This window comes from Pinus tabuliformis, chromosome 5_2 (genome assembly GCF_031772625.1).
Source record: "Pinus tabuliformis cultivar Carrire ecotype Pingquan chromosome 5_2, CPIR1, whole genome shotgun sequence".
NCBI lineage: Eukaryota > Viridiplantae > Streptophyta > Pinopsida > Pinales > Pinaceae > Pinus > Pinus tabuliformis.
The window spans coordinates 1,063,300,827-1,063,313,395 of NC_142306.1; the positions used below are offsets into that span (position 1 = coordinate 1,063,300,827).

Below are 12,569 nucleotides of genomic sequence, written 5' to 3' on the forward strand. Positions count from 1 at the left end.
GAAAGTGAGTGATTTTGGGCCATATTTTGAAACTCCAGATTCTAGACCAGAGAGGATCAGGGTTGACGGGAGGATCTTCTAAAAGATTGTAGGCTTCAGAGGTGGAGTAAGAGCCCTTGGGGAGGTAGCCCCATCTGAGAATGTCGTCGTTGTTGTTGTGCCTAATTCTTCTTTTTGCCAATTCAGTGTCAAGGGCCTCTGCTTCCTGCGTTCTGTTGGTGTTGATTATTTGGTTGCTAGAAAGCCAATTCCTGAAGCCTCTTCCCGTTTCCGGATTCCAGTAATGGTGGACTTTGGCATGCCGTTGCTCTTGCCCACCTGGAATAATGGCTGCTGGAAGTACATTGGTTAGTTTGGGAAGTTGGTTCCATGCATCGTACCAGAATCTGGCATGTTGACCATTCCTTATTTCCCAGAAGCTATGTTTCTGAATCAATTGGTGATGCTGCTTGGCCGCATTCCAAATGAGTGAACCTGTGCTTGTGGGCGTGAATCTAATAAGCTCTGCATGCGGCATATTGTTGGTGTATTTGGCGATCCAAATTCTGGCCCATGGTTTGTCCTGATTTGTTAACCATTGCCACCAGATTTTGGCGGTCATGATGATATTGCTGTGCTCAGGGTCTCGGAGGCCAATTCCACCTTTGTGCTTGGGCTTGCTAGTGGTGTCCCATTTTACAAGCGCCCATTTATGGTTGGTAGCTGAACTTCCCCAAAGAAAATTGCGCTGTAAATTTCTCAGCCTTTTCAGGACCCATTTTGGAGCGGCTAGGATGGAGAACAAGTAGAGGGGCATGGCTTGAAGGATGGCTTTAAGGAGCACCGCTCTACTTGCTAAATTGAGGGAGCGGTGCGTCCAAAGGTTCAGTTTAAATTCCATTTTCTCAATAAGACGCCTCCAAGCTGGTTGCTTTATGGCGGAGGCAGTGAGAGGCGCTCCCAGGTAAGTGGAGGGGAGAGAGGCAGTTTGAAAACCCAGAATGCGAGAGACAGCACGTTTGACAGAGGGAGGGGTGTGGAAGAAGAAAATTTGGGATTTGGTGTTATTGATTTGGGTTCCTGAAGCTTTTGAGAAGTCGTTGAGCAGAGATTTCAGACATGAGGCTTCCTGAGCAGAGGGATGGCCATACAGCATGGTGTCGTCCACAAACTGCTGGTGGGAGGAGGCAGGGGAGTTGTGGATTGAGATTCCCCTAATATGGTTGGCTTGCCTAGCTTGCTTGATGTGCCGACCTAGGCCCTCCGCCATTATCACAAATAAGAAGGGGGATAGAGGATCCCCTTGCCTGATGCCCCTGGAGGGTTTGAAGGGGTTAGAGGGCAGCCCATTGACAAGAATGGAGAAGTGGGAGGAGGAGATGAGGCTCATTATCCATCTTACCCAAGTGGCACAGAAGCCAAAGGCTCTCAGCATGTTCTGAATATAGGCCCAGCTGAGTTTGTCAAATGCCTTGGATAAGTCAAGCTTGAGTAACATGCCCGCTTTTTTGGAGAGCTTGAGCGAGTGAATGATCTCATGGGAGAGTATTATACCATCCATTATTTGTCTGCCTTCCACATAGCCTGATTGCTCAGGTGAGATGATCTGAGGGAGAAGGGGCTTGAGTCTGTTGGCGATGACTTTGGTAATGACTTTATAGAGAACATTGCATAGAGCTATGGGCCTGAATTTGTCAGGGGTAGTGGAGTTCTCTTCCTTGGGAATGAGAGTGATGAAGGTAGAGTTTAGAGAGGGCAACATCCATCGAAGGGCTCGAGATTCTTCTACAATTTGCCAAACCTCTACCTTAATCATATCCCAGAAAGCATGAAAAAAATCAGTGGTAAAGCCATCAGGGCTAGGAGCCTTACCTTCTTTAAGCTGCGCCATTGCTTCATCCACCTCTTGGCTGAGAATCGGGCTCATGAGCAGATCGTTTTGCTCCTCCGTTATTATCCTGGGAATGTTGTTTGTGATTTTCTCGATAGCTGCCTTCCGATCCCCTGATTGTTCTTGGTGGACTTGTTTGAAGTGATTGAGGAGGGTTTCTTCTATTTTCTCATGCTCCTCCTCTTTACCTCCCTCCTGGTTCTGGATGAATGAGATCTTGTTGTGCATTCTTCGTTGCACTGTTGTATTGTGGAAGAATTTGGTGTTACGCTCTCCTTCTTTAAGCCATCTAACCCTTGATTTCTGTCTCCAATAAATTTCTTCTTGCTTTCTCCTTTCTTCAAGTTGATTGTTGATGTGCTTTTCTTTTTCTAGGGTAGCCTCTGTATGCCCTGAATTGATGACTGTCTGGTGGAGTAGCTTGAGCTCCTGATTGAGTTGCTGTTGGGCTTCGAAGATGTTCCCAAAGATCTCCTTATTCCAGTGTTTGAGGTGGCTTTTCAGGTGCCTTAATTTCTGTTGGAGTTTGAACATTTTGGTGCCTTCTGGAGGGACAAAGGAGGCCCAAATAGATTTGACGAAGTCCTTGAATGCCGGGTGGGTTAACCAGAATTTTTCAAATCGAAATGGCTTCCTGGTGCTGCTCCCTGGTCTTTGCCATTGCAGGGCTATTGGCCAGTGATCCGATCCAGAGTGGGCCAGAATCTCCGCATTGAAATCGCCCCCGATGTGCACTGCGTTGTCCGATATTAGAAATCGGTCCAGCTTGGAGGCTATCTGATGCTTCCCTTTTCTGCGATTGCTCCAAGTGTAGATTCCATTACAAAAGGGCATATCAATAAGGGAGGCATTTAGGATGAAATCCTTGAAGTGTTCCACCTCAGGTTCCAATCTGGTTCTACCCCCTGTTTTGTCCTCTAGTTTGGTGATCATATTAAAATCCCCCGCCACAATCCAGAGAGGATGTTGTCTATTAATGCTGAGGGCCTCGATGGTGTCAAGGAGTATTTTTTTACTGCCTCCATCCTGTGGGAAGTAAACATTAGATAAGTTCCCATGAACCTTTGTGCCTATAATGTGAAAGGCCGCTTGAATGAGATGGTGGGCTGCATGGAAATCAGTGAGAGTTATGGCTTGAGTGTTCCAGGCTATGGCGAGTCCTCCCGAAGCTCCAGTCGCATCCACAGCCACTGATTGGCAGCCCGGCCAGGCCTTGGAGAGTATTCGACCTAGAGTAGCGCTATTGCATTTGGTTTCTTGAAAGAAGCAAATGTGCGGTTTCTCCATCTTTATCATGTTTTTGAGCATTCTATATTTTGCAGGGCCGTTGAGGCCTCTAAGATTCCAAGAGATGAGCTTCATTGATAACTGGGTTGAGAGGGGCTGAAGTATTTCGTAAGCTTCGCATAGTGGCCTGAATCCACTAGGACTTCTCCAAGCTCTATTGTTCTTTGAAGAACTGTTTTCCTTCCTCTTTTTTGAAATCTTTTGGACGCAGTCTACCATCCCAGGTGCTTCCCGCTTGAATCCCTAACTGATGTTGTTGGTAGACTTTGGAGATGACCATCTCCAACTTTTCTAGGTCAGTTTCAGCGATGGATTCAAACGCCTTTTTCCTACATGCCAACTCTAGTTCATTAATGTCCAGTCCGTGAAGGTCCACATTTTCAGCTTCTTCCTCCATTATTTCTATGACACTGGTGTCTTCCTGTGTAGGCTCTGAAGTCTGGGCGGGCTTCTGTTTCCCGTCTATCTCCATATTCTTGGGGTTATTCATCGGATCCTCCTGATTCCTGGATAAAATGGTTGGTATTATGAAAGGGGTTTTCGAGTTGGGGGGGGGCTGGAGGGGGGGGGGGCGGCTTGAGGAGGATGGGAGATCGGCTTTGCTGGGATTTTCCATGGGTCGTTCTTCCGGAATGCTATTGAGGATCTCAAAACTATTTTTGGATGCTTGATCTTTGTGATTATTCTGCTGAGACTTTTGCCCGCTGGCGTTTTTCCGGTGCGAGCGCCTTCTGCTTGTTACTTTGGTGAACCCATCTTGATTGGGCTTGGCGGAGGAGTTCTGAGACAGATCTGGGACATTTAGAGGACAGTCCCTGAATAAGTGCCCTAGAGCATGGCATCGTCTACATCGGAAGGGCACATGCTCATAATCCAAGGGCTGGGTCCATTCTTCATCCCAGTGGGAGAGTGTTATCGATTCTGGTAGCGCTTCATTCAACCTTATGAAGACACATATGCGAGCATATGAAATGAATCTGCGGGATTTGGTTTCTTCGGCCGTCCTGATGTATTCTCCCACACCATTTCCAATTCTTCTGAGTGAATCTTCGTCCCAATATTCATCAGGGAGTCCATATAGTCGGATCCATACTGGTGCCCAGGTTAGGTCTTCTTTATCTGGATTAAATCTGGGTTTCCAGTCTCGCATGTACAACCCTGCAGCATTGAAGAAATGTGGGCCTGTACCTAACACCCTGAGTTTGTCTTCCACGCAGTAGAAGATGACTGTAAAGAAGCCTTTCGGTCCTAGTTGAAGCTGGACATCTCCCTTTGGTTTCCATTTGGCAGCTATCCAACCAGAGAGAGCTTTTTCCGTTGGCCATAAGCCTATGAATTTCCCTATGATTGCATGCTCTTTCATAAACTCTATTCTAGCATTTACCAGGTGACCTTGTAGTTCGATTCTGGGCCTTTCTGCAGCTAGGTTCTCCCTCTTATTTCACTTTAAGTGACTTTTTATTTTATTTTGTTTATTTTTTCCCTTTTTGGTCTTTTTCTCCTATTAAGCACTTCCCCCCCTTTTTATTTAATAAAGTGACTAATTAAAATCACTTTTTAACCCTGGGAAACGATTATTCAACCACCATACTTTCTCCGGCCACTGGAAGTCATCTTTCACCATCCCATCACGTAAATTTCTTCAGTCCGATTTCAACGAGCTATTACACTAAGGTGTTTCTCCTAATATTCCCCTCCAAACAACACCTTTAGCGTTTTTAATTAAATTATGCTAATAAAAACCTATTTTACAGGATTTGTTAAATGTAACAAAACCAAGAACAAACTTTTAGGAACTGTCCTTCATGATGAAATACAACAAACAAACTCCATCAGACCCCATAAAACTCCACCAAAATTCTCTAGGCCCTCTGATGACGTAATCTTGCTCCTGTAAACTCGCTGCCACTAATCTTGGAAGTCCATCCTGACTACGTCATAAGGGAAATTGAAAATGGAGACATTATAATATCACAAAGGGTGGAGATGTGTGAGAATAGGAAGCTAGGGTTAAGGTCGGATGGAAGAGGGGAGTGGCGGGGGAAGACGATGTGCCAAAAATATTTAAGGGAGTGAATAAAGGAGGTACACAAGTCTCATCTCCTTTAAGAGACAAAGGCGTTTCTTATAGCGGGGAAGACGACAATATAAGGCTTTGATGTTGGGGTAAGAGGTGTAAGCATGGATCAATGTGTAATGAAGTTGGTGGTGGAGAGCCTTGCATTCTTCGTCATACCAACGATTTATAAGATAGGAGTTGGTTTTTGGGGAGGTGGAAGTGGATTGGGTGGAGTGAGGGTAGGACTTGAGGGCTGCGTCCCAAATGATGGATGAAAGATAGATGTACTTGGTAGAAGCAGAGTCTAGTGAGGAGAAGTGGGTCTTAGAGGGGAGCATCTGGTAGAGGTGGGTAGTAAAGGTGTTTCGGTCCACCTCCTCAAAAGGGAAAGTAATGTGTGGTAGGCCCTAGGGCGGCGGTTGTGGTAGGAGAGATATAACTAATGTCCTCAATCCTAGCAACTAATTTCTCAAACCTTAGCAACTAATCCCCTTTATCCTAGAAACCACCTTATCTCAACAATGAGGTGTCTAGCTAAGATAAGATAAAATAGAATCTCTAGAGCATTTCATTTTTCCAAGATTAGAAGAATATAGGAAATTTGACTTTCACTTGTATTTATTCAAGTGAAACCACAAGATGGTATTATTTACCACTTTTACTAAGTGGTCACTAGAAGTTGTCTTGAACTACTTCTCGAATGTTCACACTTCACCTGTGCAAAAAGCTCCTGATCGAGCTATATTTATCAACAGGGGCAGTGATAAAGACATGGTGTAAACTCTTGGTATCGATGGGAAGGTTTGGGAGTTGGCAATATGACTTCTTATGAATGCAAGATTCTTTGTTGCATAGATAATGGATCGACTTTATAACCTCATTTCAGGAGCTGTATTTCTCAACGGGGGCAGTGATCAAGACATGGTGTGAACTCTTGGTATCAATGGGAAGGTTTGGGAGTTGGCCATATGACTTCTTATGAATGCAAGATTCTTTGTTGCATAGATAACGGATCAACTCTACAATCACATTTTTTGTAGAAAGTGCTTGCTAAGAATAACGAATGTTTCATGATGATATGTTTCAGGTATTGATAATTAGCTAAGTTGCATGATACAGGGAAACGGTTATGCATTTCTTAATTGGAAATGCATTGGAAACTTGATACCTCAAAAATATGGAAATAGGGAAGCACAATATACATATATACCTCAATTGTCCAGGGACATCTTTCCACACTACCCAGTTTTTATGAAACTGCCTAATCCAAGATTCAAAATATGGTATAAAAAGCTTAACATGCTTAATCAATGATTTTGGTTTGAGGGAATGGTACATTTTTGCTAAGGAAATAACAAAGGAATTCAGTAGTCAATTCTACCAACATCGAGGTACATAAAGGGCTTGGTGCTCTTGATTAAATGCCAATCCCATACCTTAGTATGTGATAGAATCCAATGAAAATGCCACAATCCTACCAATCCTGAAATCCTGAAAACTGTTAAATGCACTGTATTTCAATGGGATATGTAATTCTACTTTCTCCATGTAAAGTCCGATGAGGTTGGAACCAGTCTCAAACATCATGAAACAATTCATGGTAATGTTAAAAATTTAAGTAAAAGGATCAAAGGGAAAGATAAAGGAAATGCCAATTGTCACTGTAATCTAAAAATTTAACTAAAAGGATAAAAGGGAAAGATAAAGGAAATGTCAACTTTTACTTTATTACCATTAACTGCTAGCATTTTCGGTGCAAAATGATAGTGAAACCTCTTTTAAAGAGAACTTTCTGGTCTTAGAGGCTTCTAGAAGTCTCATTAATTCATAATTAACGTTTAATTAGGCATTAAATCCAAAATTGTCAATCACAACAACCAAATTAAGCCAAAACTATGTATTGTTTTTGGTAAACATGTTGTACAAATGCTGAAATGCACTTGAAACGAGTTTCAGTCTGTACGAAATGTGTTTTGCACATGTGAAACATGTTTTTTATGTACTGAATCATATTTTAAGTGCATTACAAGGGTGTTTCAGCGTTTTGATACAGGAACATGACCGGTACAAGGGGGGTGCATTTCCTGCAACGTAGATAATTAACCTCTAGCAGGTAACCTCATGCAAGCCAATATATTACTTGTAAGAGAATACTTCCATATGTAGGTATGTACTTCTGCTTGTCAGCATTAGCTTGTTACTTTAGGTCACTGATGATAATTGTCCAAGATATGAGGATATAATAGTAGAATGCTAAGATTAATGGTATCAGTGTCTTTCATTACAGTGTTAACATAGACTGAATACTTGAAATACATAAGTGCTCTAGTTGAGTACAAGTGTATGCCAGTGATCAAAAGCTTTTCAGGGTTAGTACATGTGTGTGTATTAGAGATCTTTATTAAATAATAACTAAAAAAGTAGAATGTCATGCACCAAAGCAGCATTGCTTGTCTGGAAAACCAATGAAATTCAATAGGCCTTGTAATTTTTTTTCGTTTGCAAGTTATTTTTACTTGAAGCATTGGCTTAAAAATAAAAAGTAATGATTAGTCTCATCTAGCCTAGATCACAACTAAGATTCAACTATTTCTGCTGACTTGTAGCACATACATTTTTCCAAGGAATGAATCGTAGCGAGGCATGTTTGAACTTTTACAATCATTCTTATGAGGGCAGGCATGTCATGCCATCATTAAATCTTTCAAATTTGAGGATTTTTCTCATATTATGGATGCATAGGCTTAAAATGCTTAATTTTACTGAAAATAACTCGGAAGCTTTTTCCTCTTGCATATGATTTCAGATTGCTAAAACTAGGGCAATAGTTCTCTTAATTTACTCCGATCTACTCAGATGTGTAAGTCATTGTTTTTAATAGAAACGTATGTACATCCATTGTTGGAGGGAAGCAAATCAATAGAGAGGTAAATACATGTGCAAAAGTTTCTATATAACACACCCCATAATTTAGCATTTGAATAAGGCTCCCTCAAATTGTGTTTTCTGTTGAGAATAATCTAAGTAGATTTGTTCTGTGGCACAAGGAACATGACTTAGAATGGATCGACTTAACCTATCAAGCATTTATACAAGAAGGGCTGTCTAGTTTGAGCATTCTCATTTTTTTTATGCAGACCTCCGAGAGGACAAACAATTCTATGCTGACCACCCAGGTGCCTTGCCTGTAACAACTGATCAGGTATGTGCTATCATAAGTTTCCTCCTGAAAGAATTGAGAACATAAAAAATTGCATGTGTGATCTTATTTTCCAGACCAAAGCACTTAATTTATACCAAACAGCCTTCCAAAGAATTCGAAGCACCTAATATCATAAATGATAAATCACTTGATTTGCACTATAGGTGCAAGTGTTACTATCTTCTTCAATTAAGTTACAATTTTTACTATGGATATCATTCTAAAACACTTTACAGATACAGAAGAATTTCATTTCCATGTAATGTGCCTTCTTTTGGTCGGGTGCAGTCATCGGGTGATTGTGTGATGCACACGTTATTATTATGCTGTCGCAGGAGTATTTGAACTTTCCGGGGTGATCGTTTTTTACTTGATACGTTGTGGTCAACATGAATCTACCATAAACATTAATATCACAAGCAAGTATACACAAACTAATGCATGGATGAAATCATGCTTTCTAATCGAAACTGTGCATGTAAAAGTACCACTGAGGGGCTATATATATATCCAAGGCATCTTATATTCCATTAATGGACAAAATGGATACACCATACAACATTATAGGGTCACAACAGAGGAATGTGAGCATATTTTCTCAATATAGGCAAGGAGAGTCAACATGTCTGCTCTGGCACCCATTGTTTGAGATTCCATCTCTTTTATGAAAATGGCTATACTAGTGATACTGTATGGAAAAATCTGAACTGTAAGCTGCCAGCTCAACTGAATGCAACTCTGTAACTCCACTAAAGGTTGCCTATAATCATAATGCCTTTTCCACCCAAAAGAGATCTCTGATAAACATATTCCCATATACTCTTTCCTGCCCATCTAATCATCCATGCATTTCAAAAGACACCCCATCTCCAATGAAGGAAGAGTGAGGAACAGTCAGCTGCTATCCATTTGCAGAATCTCTGGCTAACCTTGAATTTCCACTATGTACTTCACCCCATCAAGTTTTTGACAAATCACATAGGAACTGTAATATCCCTAGGGTGTACTGCCATTAATTTCATAATGTTATAAACCATTACTATGCAGTAATAGTTGTTGATTTTTCAAGTGCAATATAGACAAACACAAATTTTCTGAAACCAACAATTACTCCTAATGATATTGTAATTACTTTAGCACATTCCAGATTATCGCTAAGCAATTACACTTCAGAAAATTCGACCATAAATGCAATAGGGCAGTAGAGATCGCAGTAGAATAACAATGCACAAACTACACCAGAAATTTATGAAATTGTTCAATTCAACAAAAGTACAATCTGATTTTCCCAGTTAAATTTGGTCAAACAAGACCAACAAACTAGCACAGGTCAAACCTTGTCAAACTGCCCAAATTAGCCTCAGTCAACCTGCTGTCAAGCTGCCCGGAAACAGACTGAATTTCGTCCTCTTGAAGCTGCCCAGACAACTCGGTCTGCTGCCCAGAATATTCAATCACCCAGTCAAACCTACGGCCCACACGTGTGAGGTCAACACTGGTCAAAGTGATGATCTGCTATAGAAATTTGCTCCTTGAGAAACTCGGCTCCTTCCTCAGATTTCTTCTTTCTCCTTCGCACATGTGAACAGAAATAGATGCTTATGAGATGATCCAAATTAGTCTCCAAGTGATGAGGTCAGATGACAATATATAGTGGTTTAGGGTGTCCCAAAAGGTGTGTCTCATTGGCTGGGCCGACTTGAATTTTAGAGGCAAAATAAATTCAAATTTAAATTTTAAATGCTCTCCTTTTTATTTTCCTTTAAGGGCTGACTTGAGTAGCTGGGGAATAATGACTGCTGCTACCCAAAAATCAACACCCCTTCTTAGCTAGGGAGGCATTCATCTTGACTTCTTTAGATGTCCGTTTGGTTGAAAAATTTCTCCTTCCCAAGAAAATATTGAATGAGCTTACTATGTTAATGTATCCATCCACTTAATGTGGAAAGCATGCTGCATCAACATTATGCAAAGTATCTACTCATCTACTAGTCAAATCCCCTTTGCAAATGGATCTAGTCACTCACTGGCGGAAACCCTTTGGCGATATGGTCAGAACCTTCTGACCGGGATCAACAAGACTAGCCCTGGGTCACCAGCGCAACAAGTCATCACTTGGAGCATGGTCAATACCTTTGACCGAAAAAAAATGATGAAACCTTGGGTCAATTACTGTTCTTGCATACCAATTGAATGGTAAAACACTTGCCCGATGCTAAAGGCACTCACTCTACCCACTATCCAAGTACCTCTTGGCAATATGGTCAGCACCTTCTGACCGGGGGAGCATTCTGGGCCTTGATGCTTTCTAGATTATTCTCCCTAACCACATTACATGTCAACCTGGTCAATACCTTCGACCTAGGTAGTGTTGAAAATTGGCAACTCAAGGATGAATTTCCTTATCTAAATCTCATTTCTGACAATTTTGGAGTGAATTTCTAAAAATTGAAAGTCATGTCTAGCATATCAAGTATGACTTTCCAAAAATAGTAAATCACCTTGCATCAATTGGTAATCAAGTATAGTTGTTGGAAAATCACTTGTCTTTAATCAATCCTAATAGTTCAATCTCCACTTAATCATCAATATTATTATTACTATTATTATCCTTTATGATAACTATTATATTATTATTAAAAGGAAATTCATGTCTCTCAATCATGGCACTCAATCATGCCATATGTAACTCCCCTTAATTAATGCATATGTTACTGTCTCTCACTTAATGGATATGTTACAGTGTCTTTTACGCACTCATTAAAAGCATGCCATATTCCTCTTACACATTCATTAAAGCATGTCATAAAAGATTCCTCTAATGCACTCTTTAATGCATATGTTACACACTCTCGTTCATGGTATAAGTTACTAAGGCATGTGTACCTCCTTAATGGCATGAGTTACAAAGGCATGCATACCTTCCTAAATGGCATATGTAACTACTCAAGGCATGTGTATTGCTCCTTCTTTATGTTCAGAATTTGTTACTCCTATATTTATATATATCTCATATCATCTTATTCTCACTACTTGTGCATTGTGAAAGAAGAAATTGAACTTGAGAGAGAGAGTTGGAGAGACTTGAAGAAGATTGTGAGAGAGAGAGGCTTGGAGAATAAGAGCAAAACTTGAAGGTTGATTCAGTGTTTGCATAAGCTGCTACTACTAGTGATCTTCATGCTACAACTTGTTCAAATTTGGGTGAACTTACTCATTCTCTTGATCTCTCATTGTACTTTGTATCTCTGCTGAACAATTGATATCTAATAGAAGAAGAATCTGGTTGGGTTTTCCCCTTGAGGGTTTTGCCTTGGTCATTAGACCTAAATTCTCTGTGTCCTATCTTGTTCTTGGCTGTCTTCAATTTGGGTTATGTTCTATCTACAATTTCTTAACTAATATTACAACAAAAAGAAGTTTTGGAATAAGTCATTGTTACAACATTGAACATCAAAATTTCAACTGGCGAATGTCTGCCCTTGATGCTACAACATCAACACTCTCTCTCACTAAGGGAGACATTCTCAACTACTCTAAGCTTGTCCCTGAAATATACAAACTTCATTCAGGGACAAAGGCTTTGTGAGAATGTCAACATCTTGCTCGTCTGTAGAAATGTATTGGAGCCATACTGCTCCTTTTGTACCATGTCTCGATACTTTATCTCAATGTACTTCAACTTGTCATCACGATTGTCTCCAACACTTGATCAAACAATCCTGTGAGTAGCTTCCGAAGCTACTTTGCTTCACAACTTGCCAAACTAGCTACAATATACCCAACCTTTGCAGTACTGAGGGCGATAGATGTTTGCTTCTTGCTCATCCAGGATATCATAGCAGAACCCAAATCGAAGCAACATCTTGATGTGATCTTCCTATCTTCTACACTTTCTGCCTAATTTGAATCTATATATTCCTGCAATTTTACTTCATCATATCTCAATCCATATCCAACTGTAGAATGATGTTATCTCAAGACATGTTGTGTCGTATGCCTTGGCTTCAACCATAAACTAACTGACTTCCTTTATTGGATCCATCACCATAGTTGCTTTCCAATCGCCCTGACTGGGTGCTCCCTCTGAAATAGATCCTATTGTGGCAATCTTGGCTGCTCCCTCTTCAACTGTTGTTTCCTAGTCACTG

General features: G+C 40.8%; 1 protein-coding gene across 1 annotated transcript in view; it reads left to right on the top strand.

Moving 5' to 3' along the window:
• Positions 1-12,569, top strand: part of LOC149162909 (rac-like GTP-binding protein 5) — a 135,547-nt gene that overhangs the window by 77,522 nt on the left and 45,456 nt on the right. The window contains exon 5 of the mRNA XM_089437445.1: positions 8,354-8,418. Within this exon, the coding sequence (XP_089293571.1) occupies positions 8,354-8,418 (65 nt within the window). The remainder of the gene's footprint in view (positions 1-8,353; positions 8,419-12,569) is intronic.